This window comes from Setaria viridis, chromosome 5 (genome assembly GCF_005286985.2).
Source record: "Setaria viridis chromosome 5, Setaria_viridis_v4.0, whole genome shotgun sequence".
NCBI classification, from domain to species: Eukaryota; Viridiplantae; Streptophyta; class Magnoliopsida; order Poales; family Poaceae; genus Setaria; species Setaria viridis.
Genome location: NC_048267.2, coordinates 33,192,934 through 33,207,424, shown reverse-complemented (window position 1 = coordinate 33,207,424; position 14,491 = coordinate 33,192,934). Strand labels below are relative to the sequence as shown.

Genomic DNA, 14,491 nt, shown 5'->3' with positions numbered 1-14,491 from the left:
TATTATATTGTTTATGGTTATAAACTTATAATCATTATATAGTATATTTGATTACAAATCCGAGTATATAAAGCCTACATTATAAAAATAAAAAAATATTAGTCAAACATTGCAAAGTTTGAATCTTGGTATTCATGTTCACCTTATAAATAAAAATGCTAAGTGACCAGCCTCACCACGACCGGCCCGATGAATCGTTGTCAGCAATGAACCAATGAATGAAACAATACACAATTTTGGGTATGTTTCGCAATCATATTAACAGATCGCGCGGTCAGTCGTGGCGGCGAAATTTCCACATGCAACCAAAGTTGTGTGGGACGCGCAAATCGTTGGGCTCTGTCAAGTGGTCCATGGCCAGCGAAAAACTAAAAAGGATCTTGTCAGCACCCTTCTTCCTTCCGGTCACCGCCGCCTCTCGTGCGCGCTCTGGCCTGTGCGATCCGGTGGATTTGGACAGTGAGCATAGCCATATGTTGGGAGCTACCCTGGCATCAAGACGGGCACTCAGGCGGAGGTCGTGGAGGCAAACATCGACGCAGGCGGCACCCGCTGCGGTCCATAGCAAACATCTGAAACCGCCATGGCAAACACCTCAAACCTGAGCAGTGGCCGCGTTGGTCCTATTTTGGCCACTCTTACTTTTGGTAACATCTAGCTCTCAAAACCTAATCTCCAATAACCAGTTCAAGTATTTTCAGCAATTGAGCATTGCAGTTCTGATCTGAATCGGGATGAAAACATATTTTGTGCTAATGTATTTCATGGGGATGTAAACTCACCCACTACTGAATCTGTAACGCATTTGCCTAATGAAATCAGTACTAGTGCAAAGAAATGAAACCATACTTGTAGCTAGTCTGATCAAATAATATCATCATGCGATGCTATGTGACCACCCTTGGTCAGCAATTCATATATTAGTTCCATCTCGGTTTACATAGCAAAAGTAACATTTGATTCTTGCCTTTTTTTAAAAAAAAGTACAACAAAAAATTGCACTTGAGCAAATTGGTTTCAGTGAGTAACATTTTTATTGGGAACATATTGATGCATATCAACCCAAGAGCACTTTGGGTGGCAGTTCCAGATTACTTGTGCTGCCTTCCAGCATCTCCACAACTCTAGTCATTGTTGGCCGATCAGTTGGGATCACTTGTATACACCGCAAACCTACCTTTAGCTGTCATCTTTCTCACAAGCTCTCTGGTCCCGCCATTAATCTCAGAAGCACTCATACAATAGTCATCACTGGCTACTAGATTCACTATCTGCATTGATATTCTTGTCTCTTGCCCCAACCATCTCAAGCACCATCATACCATAACTGTAGACATCAGACTTGCTACTTACTATTCCAAATTGCCTTGAGTACACCTCAGGGGCAATGCATCCAATTGTTCCTTTTGCACCACCAACAGAGATAACGCTCTCCTTTATTCAGGCATAGCTTGCCCAATCCAAAATCAGAAATCTTAGGGCGAAAATCGTGGTCTAATAGAATATTTTGGGGTTTGATGTCAAAATACACGATGCATCGGTGGAGATATTCAAGTCCTCTAGCAATGCCAATTGCTATGTCAAATAATTTCTCCCGGCTTAATGTATTTTCACTGTTTAAATTGCTGATGAAGACATACCTTTCCAGTGAACCATTAGGCATGTACTCGTAAATGAGAGCCCTTTTGGATCCTTCCAAACAAAATCTTAGAAGGGTAACAACATTGACATGGGAAGTTCTGCTAATGCTAGCCACCTCATTCATAAGTTCCTCCCCATCACACTTGACGTCCTTTAGCATCTTTACTGCTACCTGGCCGCCATTAGAGAGGTTACCTTTGTATACAGCACCAAATCCACCTTGGCCTAGCTTAACAGCAAAAAACTTTGTCATTCTTTTCACATCTGCATAACTGTATCTTTAAGGCTGTAGGTTCCCAACTTTTGTGTAAAAAGGATTCAATCCTTGGTTTGTTCTTTGATTTAAAGGGCAGCGAACCATATTTGCATGTCAAGAAGAACGCGAGAATAAGGAGACTCAGAAATAGAAGGCACGATGTGCTTGCCACAATATCTGCATCACAACAAGACATCAGAAGTGAATCCATTTTGTGAAGTGCTCAAGAAATTCATTTTGCAAAGTCAGTAGGGAAACACATAGGTTTATTTCCCAGAGGAAGGATAAAAATTCTTCTCCAATGTTCAGTCATTTTGCGAAGCATTCTAAAAATCCATTTTGCAAAGCATAATGCATATATTGCCAGTCAGTAGGGAAACTCGAAAGTTTATTTTCCAAAGGAAGGGATAAAACTCTTCGCCATTTTGATACTGGGAAGTGGATTCCAAAATAATATATTTTTGAGAATTATGGATTTTGAAACACGGCATGCCAATAATTAGCCATATGTCTTTGTTCTGCTCTTTTAGACAAAATGTAGATGGGTGCAGATATATAGGCACATGTAAAGCAGGCTTAGCAACAGATTAGTATAGGAATAAACAAAGGAAAAACACTGAAAGTGAACCCAAGATAGAGGTTGCTTATCGATTATAATTTTCTTATTATCAAGCCCTTCAATTACATAAGCAAAGAAGCACATAAGTGTACAGAAATGGCATACATAGTCGTCTTACAGAGCTAAGAATATTCTACCATACTAAAGCAGGTGACCGATACAAGAGGAACCGTGTTAGATCAACAACACAAGGAAAATGGGCTGTAGTTTCAAGCTTTTTGAAAGATTTGGAAATTGACACTAATAATGAACATGTACATAGTAACATAGATAGTACGGAATCCATTGGTAGGTTGTTGTCAGTCACTACCATGAATGCACGCTAGTCACATACAGTCATCAGCTCTGTGTTTTTCCTCTTAGGACTCATATGATCCAAGTCGGTTGATTGATGTACGCAAAAAGAGTTGCATGTGAGTTGTGACAGACATTCCATATAATTTCACCAGAAACTTTGCCATTTCCAAATATCTTGCTAATTCAAGGATCCAGAAAAAAACGCAATTATAGATACCTAAGAGAACAGGTGGGCGAATTTTACTTAAGTTCAAAACAGTTATATGTTCATCAATTAACAAATTCCCTAAAAAGGAGCTTTGTGGTAGTGGCAGGGTCTAAGATTGCAATGGCCGATTCAGTAGATGCTCACTGCTGAGGCATGCATTTGCTTGTCGAAATGATGTATGTTTGGCCAAATAATGGTATTTTTAAGGGGCTTTGACAGAGACCAATAGCCAAAATTTACAGATCTCTTCCTAAAGCTCAATAGCTCATATAACTTAGTGTGAAGCAAGCTCAATAGAAACACAGGCGTGAGATCGGACGTCCGGGTATCAATCAATCAATCATCAAACGAGAGTAATGCTCGGCTGTGCAGATGGAGCATACTTGCATTTTAGACGGAATAATCTTTTTATCGGTTCAAGGGCTTATTTGATGTGTACGCTATACTGGAACCTCTATTTTTGCAGTCCGGGTTGCCCACCTTCTCGCCGTAGCACAAGGCATCACAGGAATTTCGTCTCGTTTATGACAAAGCACGGATTTGGTGCAAAAGCAGAGAAGGCGAAAGGCTGTAAAGCATCCTTGCTGTTGTGGACTGATGGAAACAGGAACCTGAATTTCCAGTTTATGTAACCTACCCCAAGCGCTAATTTTCCAAGGACGCCGAACGAAATCCATACTAGGTCAGGTCGAGCTTTCAGTCCTTTCACCATTATTAGGTCGAGCAGCGCAGACTGGGCACAAGGAGGCTAGCTACGAGATGAAAATTACTGATGCAACCGGAAACCTCGAGTGCGTTTAGTAATTGCAAAAACGAAGGGAGTCAAATCGAATTGATCAGTTTTGAAGGACATACTTGGTCTTGGTGTACACCTCGGGTGGCCCACCTTGATGTTGGAGGAGCACAAGCAGCCCAGGAACTGCCTGTACTGGTTGTAGGAGCACTTCCCGCCGGACTGATCGCACGGGTGGCACTCATCCGTCGGAAGCCAGGCCAGCTCGAACCCCTGCCTAAGCACGTCACCGTATCCGCCGCTTGTGAAGCTGGTCTTGTTACCTGACTTCAGAACCTCGCTCCTTACTGGCACCGATAAGTTCTTGCAGTACGCAGCTAAATTGTGCTCTTGGGCTTTACCATGGTCATCAGGTGTCAACACGAAGGAAGCTCCATCGTCGAACGGACTCTTCAACCCGTTGCAGTCGATTCGGTACGTGTCGACTCCAGCCGGCGCGGGATCGCAGCCGAAGAAGAAGGTGAGGTTGTCTTTGGAGCTGGTGCTGTAGCGTAGCCACACCTCGTCGAAGCTGACGTCGTGGCTGACCACGGGGCACTTTCCAGGGCGGAGCACGTCGCTGTCCGCCAGAATAATGGTTTTGTTGTCGTAGGAGATGTTGAGAACGGTGTAGCTTTCGCTGTCGAGGCGGATCACCGGCGTCCCGGTCGGCCCGTTGCCCTGCAGGAGATCTCCAGATCGGTGTAGCCGCAGGCGTAGGGTGTGTTGTAACTGTAGTCGGCGATGTATCTGATTGTGTTGGAGAGGTAGAAGGGATATTTTATAGATACGTCTCCGCACCTGGACGATTCCGGGCACATGGAATCGTCGTAGGTGGTCAGGGGCGGAGCAGGATCGCCATGGGAAGCGGGGACATGGACGGCGACGAAGACGAAGAGGAGGACGGGGAGACGCGGTAGGTGAGCAGCTATGGTGGCGAGAAGACGAGGCGCGCTCATCTCATCTGGCTCTTTGCAGGCTCCCAGTTGGTTGGTGAACCGTAGTAGTAGTAATAACCGCTGTAATCGGCAGTTGCTGCGGTTGCGGCTGGCAAGGTAGAACGGATTGTCAATTGCTGTTTTCGACACCGCCACTCAACCTCCGGGTATATAGGTGGACTGCTAATCTCAATGAGGGAGCACAAACGAATTAAAGGTGCTATAAGACCTAATTTCTTGGCCTGGCCCAACCAAATTCTGGCTTAGTCAGCCTGGCCCATTATCGACTCCGGTGTGCTACTTTTTCATGAAAGAAAAAAAAAAGGCCCATCATGTGTCGCTACTCAAAGAAAAATCGATTAGGCTCGTTTAGTAGAGTCCATAAACACCAAAACCCGAAAACATACTAAGCAAACACGTGTTCATCTAGCTGTCCTGTAAAATGTTGCAGCACAGTGACTAGTATACTCGGCGGTAAAATGTTGCCTGCTGAAACTCGGTCGCCACCCCATGAATAACGGGAGATGCAAGGACGACGTGCCGCGCCAAGGCGCAATCGTTAGCGGGCTGTCTCTCCCGGTCCAGTCGTGGCGAGAAATTTCCACATCGAATCGAAGAACCGGTCGCTGTCAGCCTAACTCCCTCACTTGACTCTCACGCACGCACCACCTCGCCGACTAACCAGCACAAATGCACAGCCCTCCGGGTCTCTCCCTCCTCTCCCGTTTCACATCACGAGCGATGGCTCCCCTGCTTCCCCTCCTCCTCCTCCTCCCCATCCTGCTCCTCCTCGCCATAGCCGACGCCCTCCCTCCTGCTTGCAGCGAGGTCGTCACCTGCGCCGGCCAGGTCGTCCGCTACCCGTTCTCGCTCAACTCCTCCGAGTCCGACTGCGGCTACCCCGGACTCGACCTTTTCTGCGAGGACAACGCCACGCTGATCCTCCCCGTCAAGTCCCACCGGTACAGAGTCGTCGGCATCGACTACCAGGCGCACACCGTCGCCGTTTCCGACGACGACATCAGCAAGTACGCAAACACAGGCGGCTGCTTACGCCTCCATGTGAACCTCACCATCGACTACACGAACTCCTGGCTTCAGCTCACGCAATCCGACTCCAACGTCACCTTCTTGTACAACTGCAAGAAGAGCATTTCCTGGTTCCCTGCCGTGGAATTGAGAGGGTGCCAGCAACAGGACGGCAAGAAGTCGTACATGTTGCCCGATGGTGGGATCACGGGTACTGAGGCGTACGAGCACGAGTGCGAGGAGGTGGTGGTTGCGCCGGTGCTGGGCTTGCACAAGGAGGAAATCTTGCCGTTGACGAACGGATCCTTTGAAGTGGTGAAGGCTGGGTTCGAGTTGATGTACAACGCGCACTCCCAGCAGTGCGACGGATGCGAGCGCTCCGGCGGATGGTGCGGCTACCAGCGCAACGACACGCACGGCGGGATGAACTTCACCTGTTTCTGCGACAACGGCCCGGCGGCGGCACGCTGCAGTAAGTATACTTGCTCCTCGGCTCCTCCTACCCCCGCGTTACTTTTATTTGATTCTATGCTTTGCTTCGAGTCTCCGGATGTGGACGAGGTTGTGCATGCGCTTTTTGTTTGCTTGTTCAATGCTGCGCCCAATGCCCCAATGGACCGAATATAGGAAAGATTAGCTGACGAAAATTAACCTGGAGGCCCAAATTCTCCATGGTTTAGTCGACCACTAGAATTAGCAGCTGGCTTGTTCAGCAGTTAGCCGCGCTCAGTTGTTGCCTGGACAGGACCTCCATTGAAAGTTACGTTGGATGCCACCCAACGGCCGGTACCGTGAAAACCAGAAGCGGTGATCAATTGTTGTCTAGTGGTCTACCACAACGACAGCACAGCAAGTGAAGAACTGGACGGCACAGTATACAGCAAGCAAGAAGATAGTCAAGTTACAGTAGGGCATAGGACTGGGCACGGGCAAGACGAAGCCAGGTGCTGCTCCGCCTTCAGTTGTCGCCATTCAGGAAAACGACTGACGGGACCGGAGCACTAAAGAGCGCGTCAATCGTAGCGCCATTCAGTTGGAAAACTTGGAAGGCTCGCAAGGTTGGTTTCATGTCATGGCAGATGACGAAACTGGCGAGAGTAGCCTTATCTGTCGATGCTCATTGCCCCATTGGTCCTTCGATCCCGTGTGGCGGTGTTGAATGGATCAGTAGATCACAATACCAAACTGGCCATAAGTTTGGTTTGGTCCTTGGTGGTACTGAGACTTCAGAGGCCAGTTCAGTGGACTCGAGTTGCGGGACCTCGTAACTCCGTCGTACGTCTCCCGTGATCTTCTAGACTTCTACAAGGCTAGACTTCAAAAAATTAAATTCGGCAGATCGAGGGATGAGCCCACATTGGTTGGATCGGTATTGTGTCTTGAAAGGTTGTTCCGTTCATACGGAATGTCACCTTCACCGGTCGCCACTGACATGTTGATTGAAAGAGACTTGTTGAGAAACAGAGGCTCAGAACCAGCTCTCTCCTGCTCCCCCCAAAAAAAAAAGAACCAGCTGTCTTTTTTGACAGTCTTACACTCTTATGACTCCATCCGTCCCAAAATACAAGCCGGGTTTTGACCAGCAATTATTAATAAAAATTATATAATACAGAATTATAACTATAAATTGGTACTTTTGAATGCGAAAATAGTAACACTATTATCGTGTCACAAAAATGTTGCTTACTCGTGATTGTTGATTAAAACCCTTATCCTAACAAAACAAACTAGTGCGCCTTATATCTAGGCGCAGAGGGAGTACTAAATGCAGCATTCATGTTAGATGAACTAAAAAAGATAAATCTTAAAAAATTTACAAAAAATTGGAATATTCTAGCATTGATTTTGTAGACTTAAACAATTGTCGGACAATAGCCATTGGATCTAATTTTCTTCTAAATTATCTAATTGTGCTATTATGAAAAATAACATGAAATTACCCTAAATTGACATCTATATTACCCACATTTTCTATTATAAATAAATTTATTAAATCACACCAGATCCCCATATAAATTGCTTTAAAATATATATGTACTTCAGAAAAGCAAGATATATGCATTTAAATCATTTGCACTCGTCATTGTTAAAATAATCCATTTATCTAAATTATCTATTTCTGCCATCATGAAAAGAATAGGCCAAAGTACTCCCTAGAAATATACCTATAAAGTACCCACTTCTATTATTACTAATATATAAGAAGATACTAGCACAAAGTTACTATAATTTGGATAAATTTATTATATTAGAATAGAAACATTATGACAGATCTGATGGGTTTTTTATATAATAAATTTGATATTTTTGCCCACTATGGTATAGGTTGAAACGATTGTTTATGCAGTCGCTATAACTATGAGCAGTCTAAGACTTCGAATCCACATTACTCCCAAGGTTCTCAACCTAACATGGGAGAAAAAAAATTCTTACATGTTGCAACATGTGGGGTTGAAATTGGAAAGCTAAAATCTGGAAAGTCGCAGTTGTAACAAGAGCCCACCTAGTTAAAACTAAGATTTCAACTATACACATGCTAAACAAGCACGGGGTCGGATGAAGGAGAAAAATATGAATGGAGATGGAAACACATATAAGTATCATAAAGCAAATAAAAAATTACAAATAATGTATAAATATATTATGTTAGAAAATAAATAAATAGAGCAAAGACAAATAATTTTGGTCACGTATTTATTAACAAACTTATAATATTTATGTCTATTAGGTTAAAGGACAAGTAAATAAATTTCATAACTACTTGTGTGCTTGGAACTTTGACCAGATCAACAAACTACTAGTATGGAGTACACATCAGTGTCGTACTAGTGGTTAGGTTGCGACCCGCTGTCAGCAAAGTAGCTTTTGTGAACCTCCAATTAATACAGTTCACAGAAGGCCTAATTTCTCCGGTTGTGATTGATTGGATAGCGAAACGAAAGTATGGGTACTGTTACACTGTGCTCGTCCACTTGTACAATTTGTACTCAGCAATTGGTGTTACTGGGTATGACACCAATTACGGCTTTTGAAAGTTGAAACCAATCAAAGACAGAGAAACAAAATCCACATAAATATAAAGCACGTGTCTCCTACCAATATACTCCCTCCGTCCCAAATTACTATTCGTTTTGGTTTTTCTAAGTACATGACTATTGCTACGTATCTAGACATAGCATATATCTAGGTGCATAGCAAAATCTATAAATCTAGAAAAGCAAAAATGAATAGTACTTTGGGATGGAGGGAGTACCTCCATCCATAAGTATTTGGGGCGGAGGGAGTACCTGTCGGGGATACATCCCCCGTACCCGCAAGGAAGGAAGAAGTCAGACTCCTACTAGGATTCCCCTGTAATCCGACTAGGACTAGTCCCGTGTACTCCTACTAGGACTCCTCCTTGTAATCCGACTAGTACTCTGCCCCCTTAGTATATAAAGGAGGGCAGGGGTACCTAGCTCGGCAGGTCATACCTCAACACCCAAGCCCAAGACACGAGAACAACTCCGGTTCATCAAATACAAACCAACACACGGGACATAGGGTATTACGCGATCTAGCGGTCCGAACCTGTCTAAATCGTGTTCCCTGCGTCACCATTGATTCCTTGATTCTCGACGATCCTTACCGCATAAAAGACCACCTAGGGTACCCCCTAGGCGGGTTATCGGTCTAAAACACCGACAGCTGGCGCGCCAGGTAGGGGGACTCGTTGACTTTCTCAGTGCGAACTCAATGGCACGGTTGACATCAAGCCCATCTTCACTATCGAAGCGGGCGCAACCTTCGTTTTTGGATCCTGACTCTGCATCGCCGACGGCGCCGGATCGTTCCAGCGCCAGACCGTCAACTCCGACGGCGACCTCGGGTTCCACCGCGATTCGAACTCGAACTCCGATGGCAACTCCGGGTCTGACTACAACGGCGACTCCGGGTCCGACTACGACTCGAAGTCCGACAACGACTCTGAGTTTGACTACAACTCGAAAGTCCGACTACATCGCAAGCTCGCCGACGACTACGGGCGGCTCGCCGATGATTTCATCGACTATGTCGTAGGCACGCCGACTACTTCAGCCAAGCATGGTCTACGCTCAAAACACATCCTTGTCTCGAGGTCTTGGATAAGTCCGACCCTCTAAGCTGGGGGTCGGGCGATTCGAAACCTTGCGGCAAGGGGTCGGGCACATCCGACCCCGGGACCAAGGGTCGGGCGAGGCGGAGTTCCATCCTCAAAAGGGTTGGGCATGTCCGACCCCGGGACCTTGGGTCGGGCGAGACGGAATGAACTACTCCTCGCCCACATCAAGACAACCACAATCAGCTTGCCGACCACTCCGTCAGCTACGGGCAGCTCGTCGACGACTTCAACTCGTCTCGACTAAAAATTAGTTGGAGCAAACTTTGCATCACCGACAACTAGTCAGAATCGCCTCCGACTAGTCGACTTCATCAACAACCGTTACGGCTTCATCAACGACTGTCACGGCTTCGTCAACAATCATCCACGAATCAAGCTAAGTCACTTTTCTAAATTATTTTCCGGCTTATTTTCCGTTTGCACGCAACGCGCGCTCTATTCACCGGAGGGCAGCAAACTTTTTCGCGCTACCGCGCTCTCTTTTTATCGCAACAGCGCATATTCCCTTTTGTCTTCTCTTAAGGTCAGTACTCTTCTCGAGCAGAACACGCCTTAACTCGTGAAAGCCTCAGGCGCATCTATCACGCCTAAGCCCATACGCGTATACGAGACAACGATCTCACACACGCAGCAGCAACGGCTACCCAGAGACTGAGAGCCTAAGCGTAACAGGCTAACTACTCGGGAAGAGTATGACTGAAACAAGAGCTTGACTCGCAATCGTGCAGTCTCTTTCTTGTCGCAGCAGCGACTCCTCTCACTTTTGTCTTCTCTTAAGGTCACTACTCTTCTCGAGCAGAACACGCCTTAACTCGTGAAAGCCTCAGGCGCATCTATCACGCCTAAGCCCATACGCGTATACGAGACAACGATCTCACACACGCAGTGGCAACGGCTACCCAGAGACTGAGGGCCTAATCGTAACAGGCTAACTACTCGGGAAGAATATGACCGAAATAAGAGCATGACACAACTTTCATACTGATCACTGAATAAATTTCAGCAGTTTCAAAATCCTACAAATACGCTACATAATGTACGCATTTTTTCTTTCAGGTCAAGCTTTGGCGACGACGCTCGTCGCGACGCCCACTAAGCATGCCTCCAACGGCACAGGCTAGTTCTAGAACTCGGGGGCTAAGCACCAATCAGTATTCCTAATATCTCCAATGGCTCAGCTAGCTCCCAGGCTCGGGGGCTGGACGCCGCAAAACCACTCGACGTGGCTCCAACGACTTACCTGGCGCATAAGCACGGGGGCTAGATGCCGCAAGACTACTCAAATGATGACCTGAGTGAAGATTCAAGACCCTCGGGTTGATTATTCAATCAATCCAAGGCTCGGGGGCTGATAAGCTACACCTAACAATCGATTTTTTCAAGTCGAAAGAGGAAGATTCAAGATTTTGACCCTCAGCCTGATTCTACGATTCAACCTAAGGCTCGGGGGCTACTCCATACGGAGTGCGACTTTCGCCACCCTCCATACATGAAGACTACAATATCATGTTGATCAAGACTTTGAGCACACCATAGCCTCATGACAGCTTTGAGAAGCATTGAAAGATTCAGCCTGACAAAGTACTCGAAGAGCACCAAGACTACTCGGCGAATATCTCAAGACTACTCGAAGACTGCTGCATTTGACTATGAAGCGCTCGGGGGCTTGTCGGGGATACATCCCCAATACCCGCAAGGAAGGAAGAAGTCGGACTCCTACTAGGATTCCCCTGTAATCCGACTAGGACTAGTCCCGTGTACTCCTACTAGGACTCCTCCTTGTAATCCGACTAGTACTCTGCCCCCTGGAGTATATAAAGGAGGGCAGGGGTACCTAGCTCGGCAGGTCATACCTCAACACCCAAGCCCAAGACACGAGAACAACTCCGGTTCATCAAATACAAACCAACACACAGGACGTAGGGTATTACGCGATCTAGCGGCCCGAACCTGTCTAAATCGTGTTCCCTGCGTCACCATTGATTCCTTCATTCTCGACGATCCTTACCGCATAAAAGACCACCTAGGGTACCCCCTAGGCGGGTTGCCGGTCTAAAACACCGACAGTACCTCTATCCATGAGTATATGGGACAAGCTATTTAGTTTAAAAATGAACTAATTTACTTATCCTAAATGTCATATCTTTGATAATAAAGGTACTAAATGTGAAACAATTTCTAATCATTAATGGGTGTGCCACATTTTTTTTTGAGGTCAATGGGTGTGCCACATGATTGCTTACAATCGGGAACATTTGGTTGTTGTGGCCCAGCTTGATTTCGGCCCGTCAAGGCCACTAGTTGATGCGGCGGGGACAGACAGATTGGTGCCCAATATAGGCTTGAAACAAAAACCAGGCTTTTCTGAGCCCATATATGTAAAAATATAGTTGGGTGATTGTCCCTAAGCTCGACCCAACTTGGCCCAATCTCTCAGGCCTTAATCAATCACATCCAATTGTTATTTTAGAAAGCAATATGGTCTCTAAAAACACACCGACCACCAATAATTCTCCTATAATATATTTTGAAATATATATGAAACAATTGAAGTACTATGAAAGATTAAAAAAAACTATAACTATCAGGATCATGTTTGCATTCTAGATATTAGAGCAATATTCATAGCTCAAATTTTGAAGGTTTGGTCGAATGTGCTTGCGTCAAACGACAAGTCTCCGTGGCCAGGTGGAGACCTTGATAATATCAACCTAGCAGTGGTTCCAACTCCAAAGGCTCACTGAATGTAGTTTGTTGGAAAGAGTAGGGATACGCTAACTGGTGGAGTAGACAAACAATAGAAGTGTGCAAACACCTACCGCACAATCACTGTCATTTTTACAAGTCATGGTGGCATCACGAGTCAAGAAGACTACATTAAATCATTCGATCTGATGCGGAAACTTAGCGCGCAAACAATCTTTTCTGCCTTTTCAAACTGACTAAGTCTTGCGATATAAAGTGTGCCAGTAAGGCTGAAGGCGCCTTCACCGTCCGGACTCAGACGCGTTTTGTGTGGTCACGATTTGAAGCGTTAACAACCAGAGCAATGACCTCTAACACAGAACAGTTTACTATCATTCAAGTAGGTATCATGAGAATCTGGATAACCATCTCTGAAGAAACACAGCCACCGACCAGTGGGTAAACACCAGCATATTAATTATGATTTGCTCAGATGGAACCAGTCATGTAATCCTAATAAGGCACCCCATTTGGAGCTCCAATTAACAAATGTTCTTCTAGAAAAGACATTAAAAATGCACCCAGAGTGAAGTGTTTGCTTATACTAGTATATTGTTGTGAGGTATGGTCCGTGTGGAAGTCAACTGAAATCGTACCCAGTGGAGGAACGCATCTTTGTCTGGACCAACCAAAGCCCAGTAGTGACGTTAGCAAGCAGGTGACGATCACCGATCAAACGGCTTTGCACGATCCAGCTTGACGCAGAGTCCACGCTGCTTCGGTCTCCGAGCGTCTCCCGGTCTCAATCCGCGCCATCGCGTGCCCCACCACCACCAACCAACCTTCTCCTAAAGACCCCAACCAGGTCAAGTCCACGGGTGCTATAACCGACCGGCGGCGGCCTCAGGCCATCGCAAGAAACCAGACGCGTCACGCGTGCCCAATTGGAGCTAACAAACAGCTAGATGAGCATGAGCCAGCCTCGCCTTCTAGCCGCCATGGCTGCTCACCTACCACGCCTCCCCGTCCTCCTCTTCGTCTTCCTCGCCCTCCATGTCCCCGCCTCCCATGGCGACCCTCTTCCAACCACATACGACGGCTCCATGTGCTTGGAGTCGTCGTTCTGGTGCGGCAGCGTCGAAATCCGCTACCCGTTCTATCTTGCCAATGCAACCAAAGCAACCTCCGATTACAGCGGGTACAACTACTCCTGCGGCTACACCGATCTGGAGATCTCTTGCCTGGGCGAGGGGCCGAGCGCGAGCCCGGTCATCCGTCTCGGCGGCGAAAACTATACCGTTCAGGACATCTCCTACGACAGCGACAACTACAAGGTTACTCTGGTGGACAGAGACGTGCTCGTCGGTGGCAGCTGCCCTGCAGTCCGCCACGGCGTCACCTTCGACGGGATGTGGCTGCATAACACCAGCTCCAACGACGACCTCACCTTCTACTTCGGCTGCTACTCAGGCGGGCCCCGCATGCCGGCTGGATTGCACAAATACCAAATCGACTGCAATTTCGAGAGTCCGGTTCCTGGCGGCGGAGTTGCGTTTGTATTGACACCTGATGATCATGACAAAGCCCAAGAGCACGACCTGGCTGCAGACTGCCATAAGGTTGTCTCCGTGCTAGTAAAGAATGAGGTTCTGGAGGTGGCAAGAACCTGGACCAACTTCACAAGTGGCGCATACGGGTACGTGCTGAAGCAGGGATTCGAGTTGAGCTGGAGCCCGATGGAGACGGGTCCCTGTCCCCAGTGCGAGGAGTCCGGCGGGAAGTGCGCCTACAGGCAGAACAAGACATTCCTGGGTTGCTTGTGCTCCGACGGGAAGGTGGGCAAGCCGGACTGCAACAGCACCGCGCCTGCATCAAGTAAGTCTTTGAGACCTGATCCTTCGATTG

At 46.7% G+C, this 14,491-nt stretch overlaps 1 protein-coding gene and 1 pseudogene across 3 annotated transcripts in view; one reads left to right on the top strand and one right to left on the bottom strand.

Moving 5' to 3' along the window:
- The window catches only part of LOC117857131 (LEAF RUST 10 DISEASE-RESISTANCE LOCUS RECEPTOR-LIKE PROTEIN KINASE-like 1.2), a 32,442-nt gene that overhangs the window by 4,184 nt on the left and 13,767 nt on the right, over window positions 1-14,491 (top strand). The window contains exon 1 of one of the 3 annotated variants that reach the window (XM_072293664.1): window positions 5,419-6,232. The exons of 1 other annotated variant lie outside the window; for it this stretch is intronic. In XM_072293664.1, the coding sequence (XP_072149765.1) occupies window positions 5,422-6,232 (811 nt within the window). In that variant the 5' untranslated portion in view covers window positions 5,419-5,421. Of the gene's footprint in view, window positions 1-5,418; window positions 6,233-11,071; window positions 14,462-14,491 lie in introns of those variants that run through there. One more of the 3 variants, XM_034739631.2, reaches the window with a different exon arrangement.
- LOC117858715 (LEAF RUST 10 DISEASE-RESISTANCE LOCUS RECEPTOR-LIKE PROTEIN KINASE-like 2.1) lies at window positions 982-5,293 on the bottom strand (annotated as a pseudogene).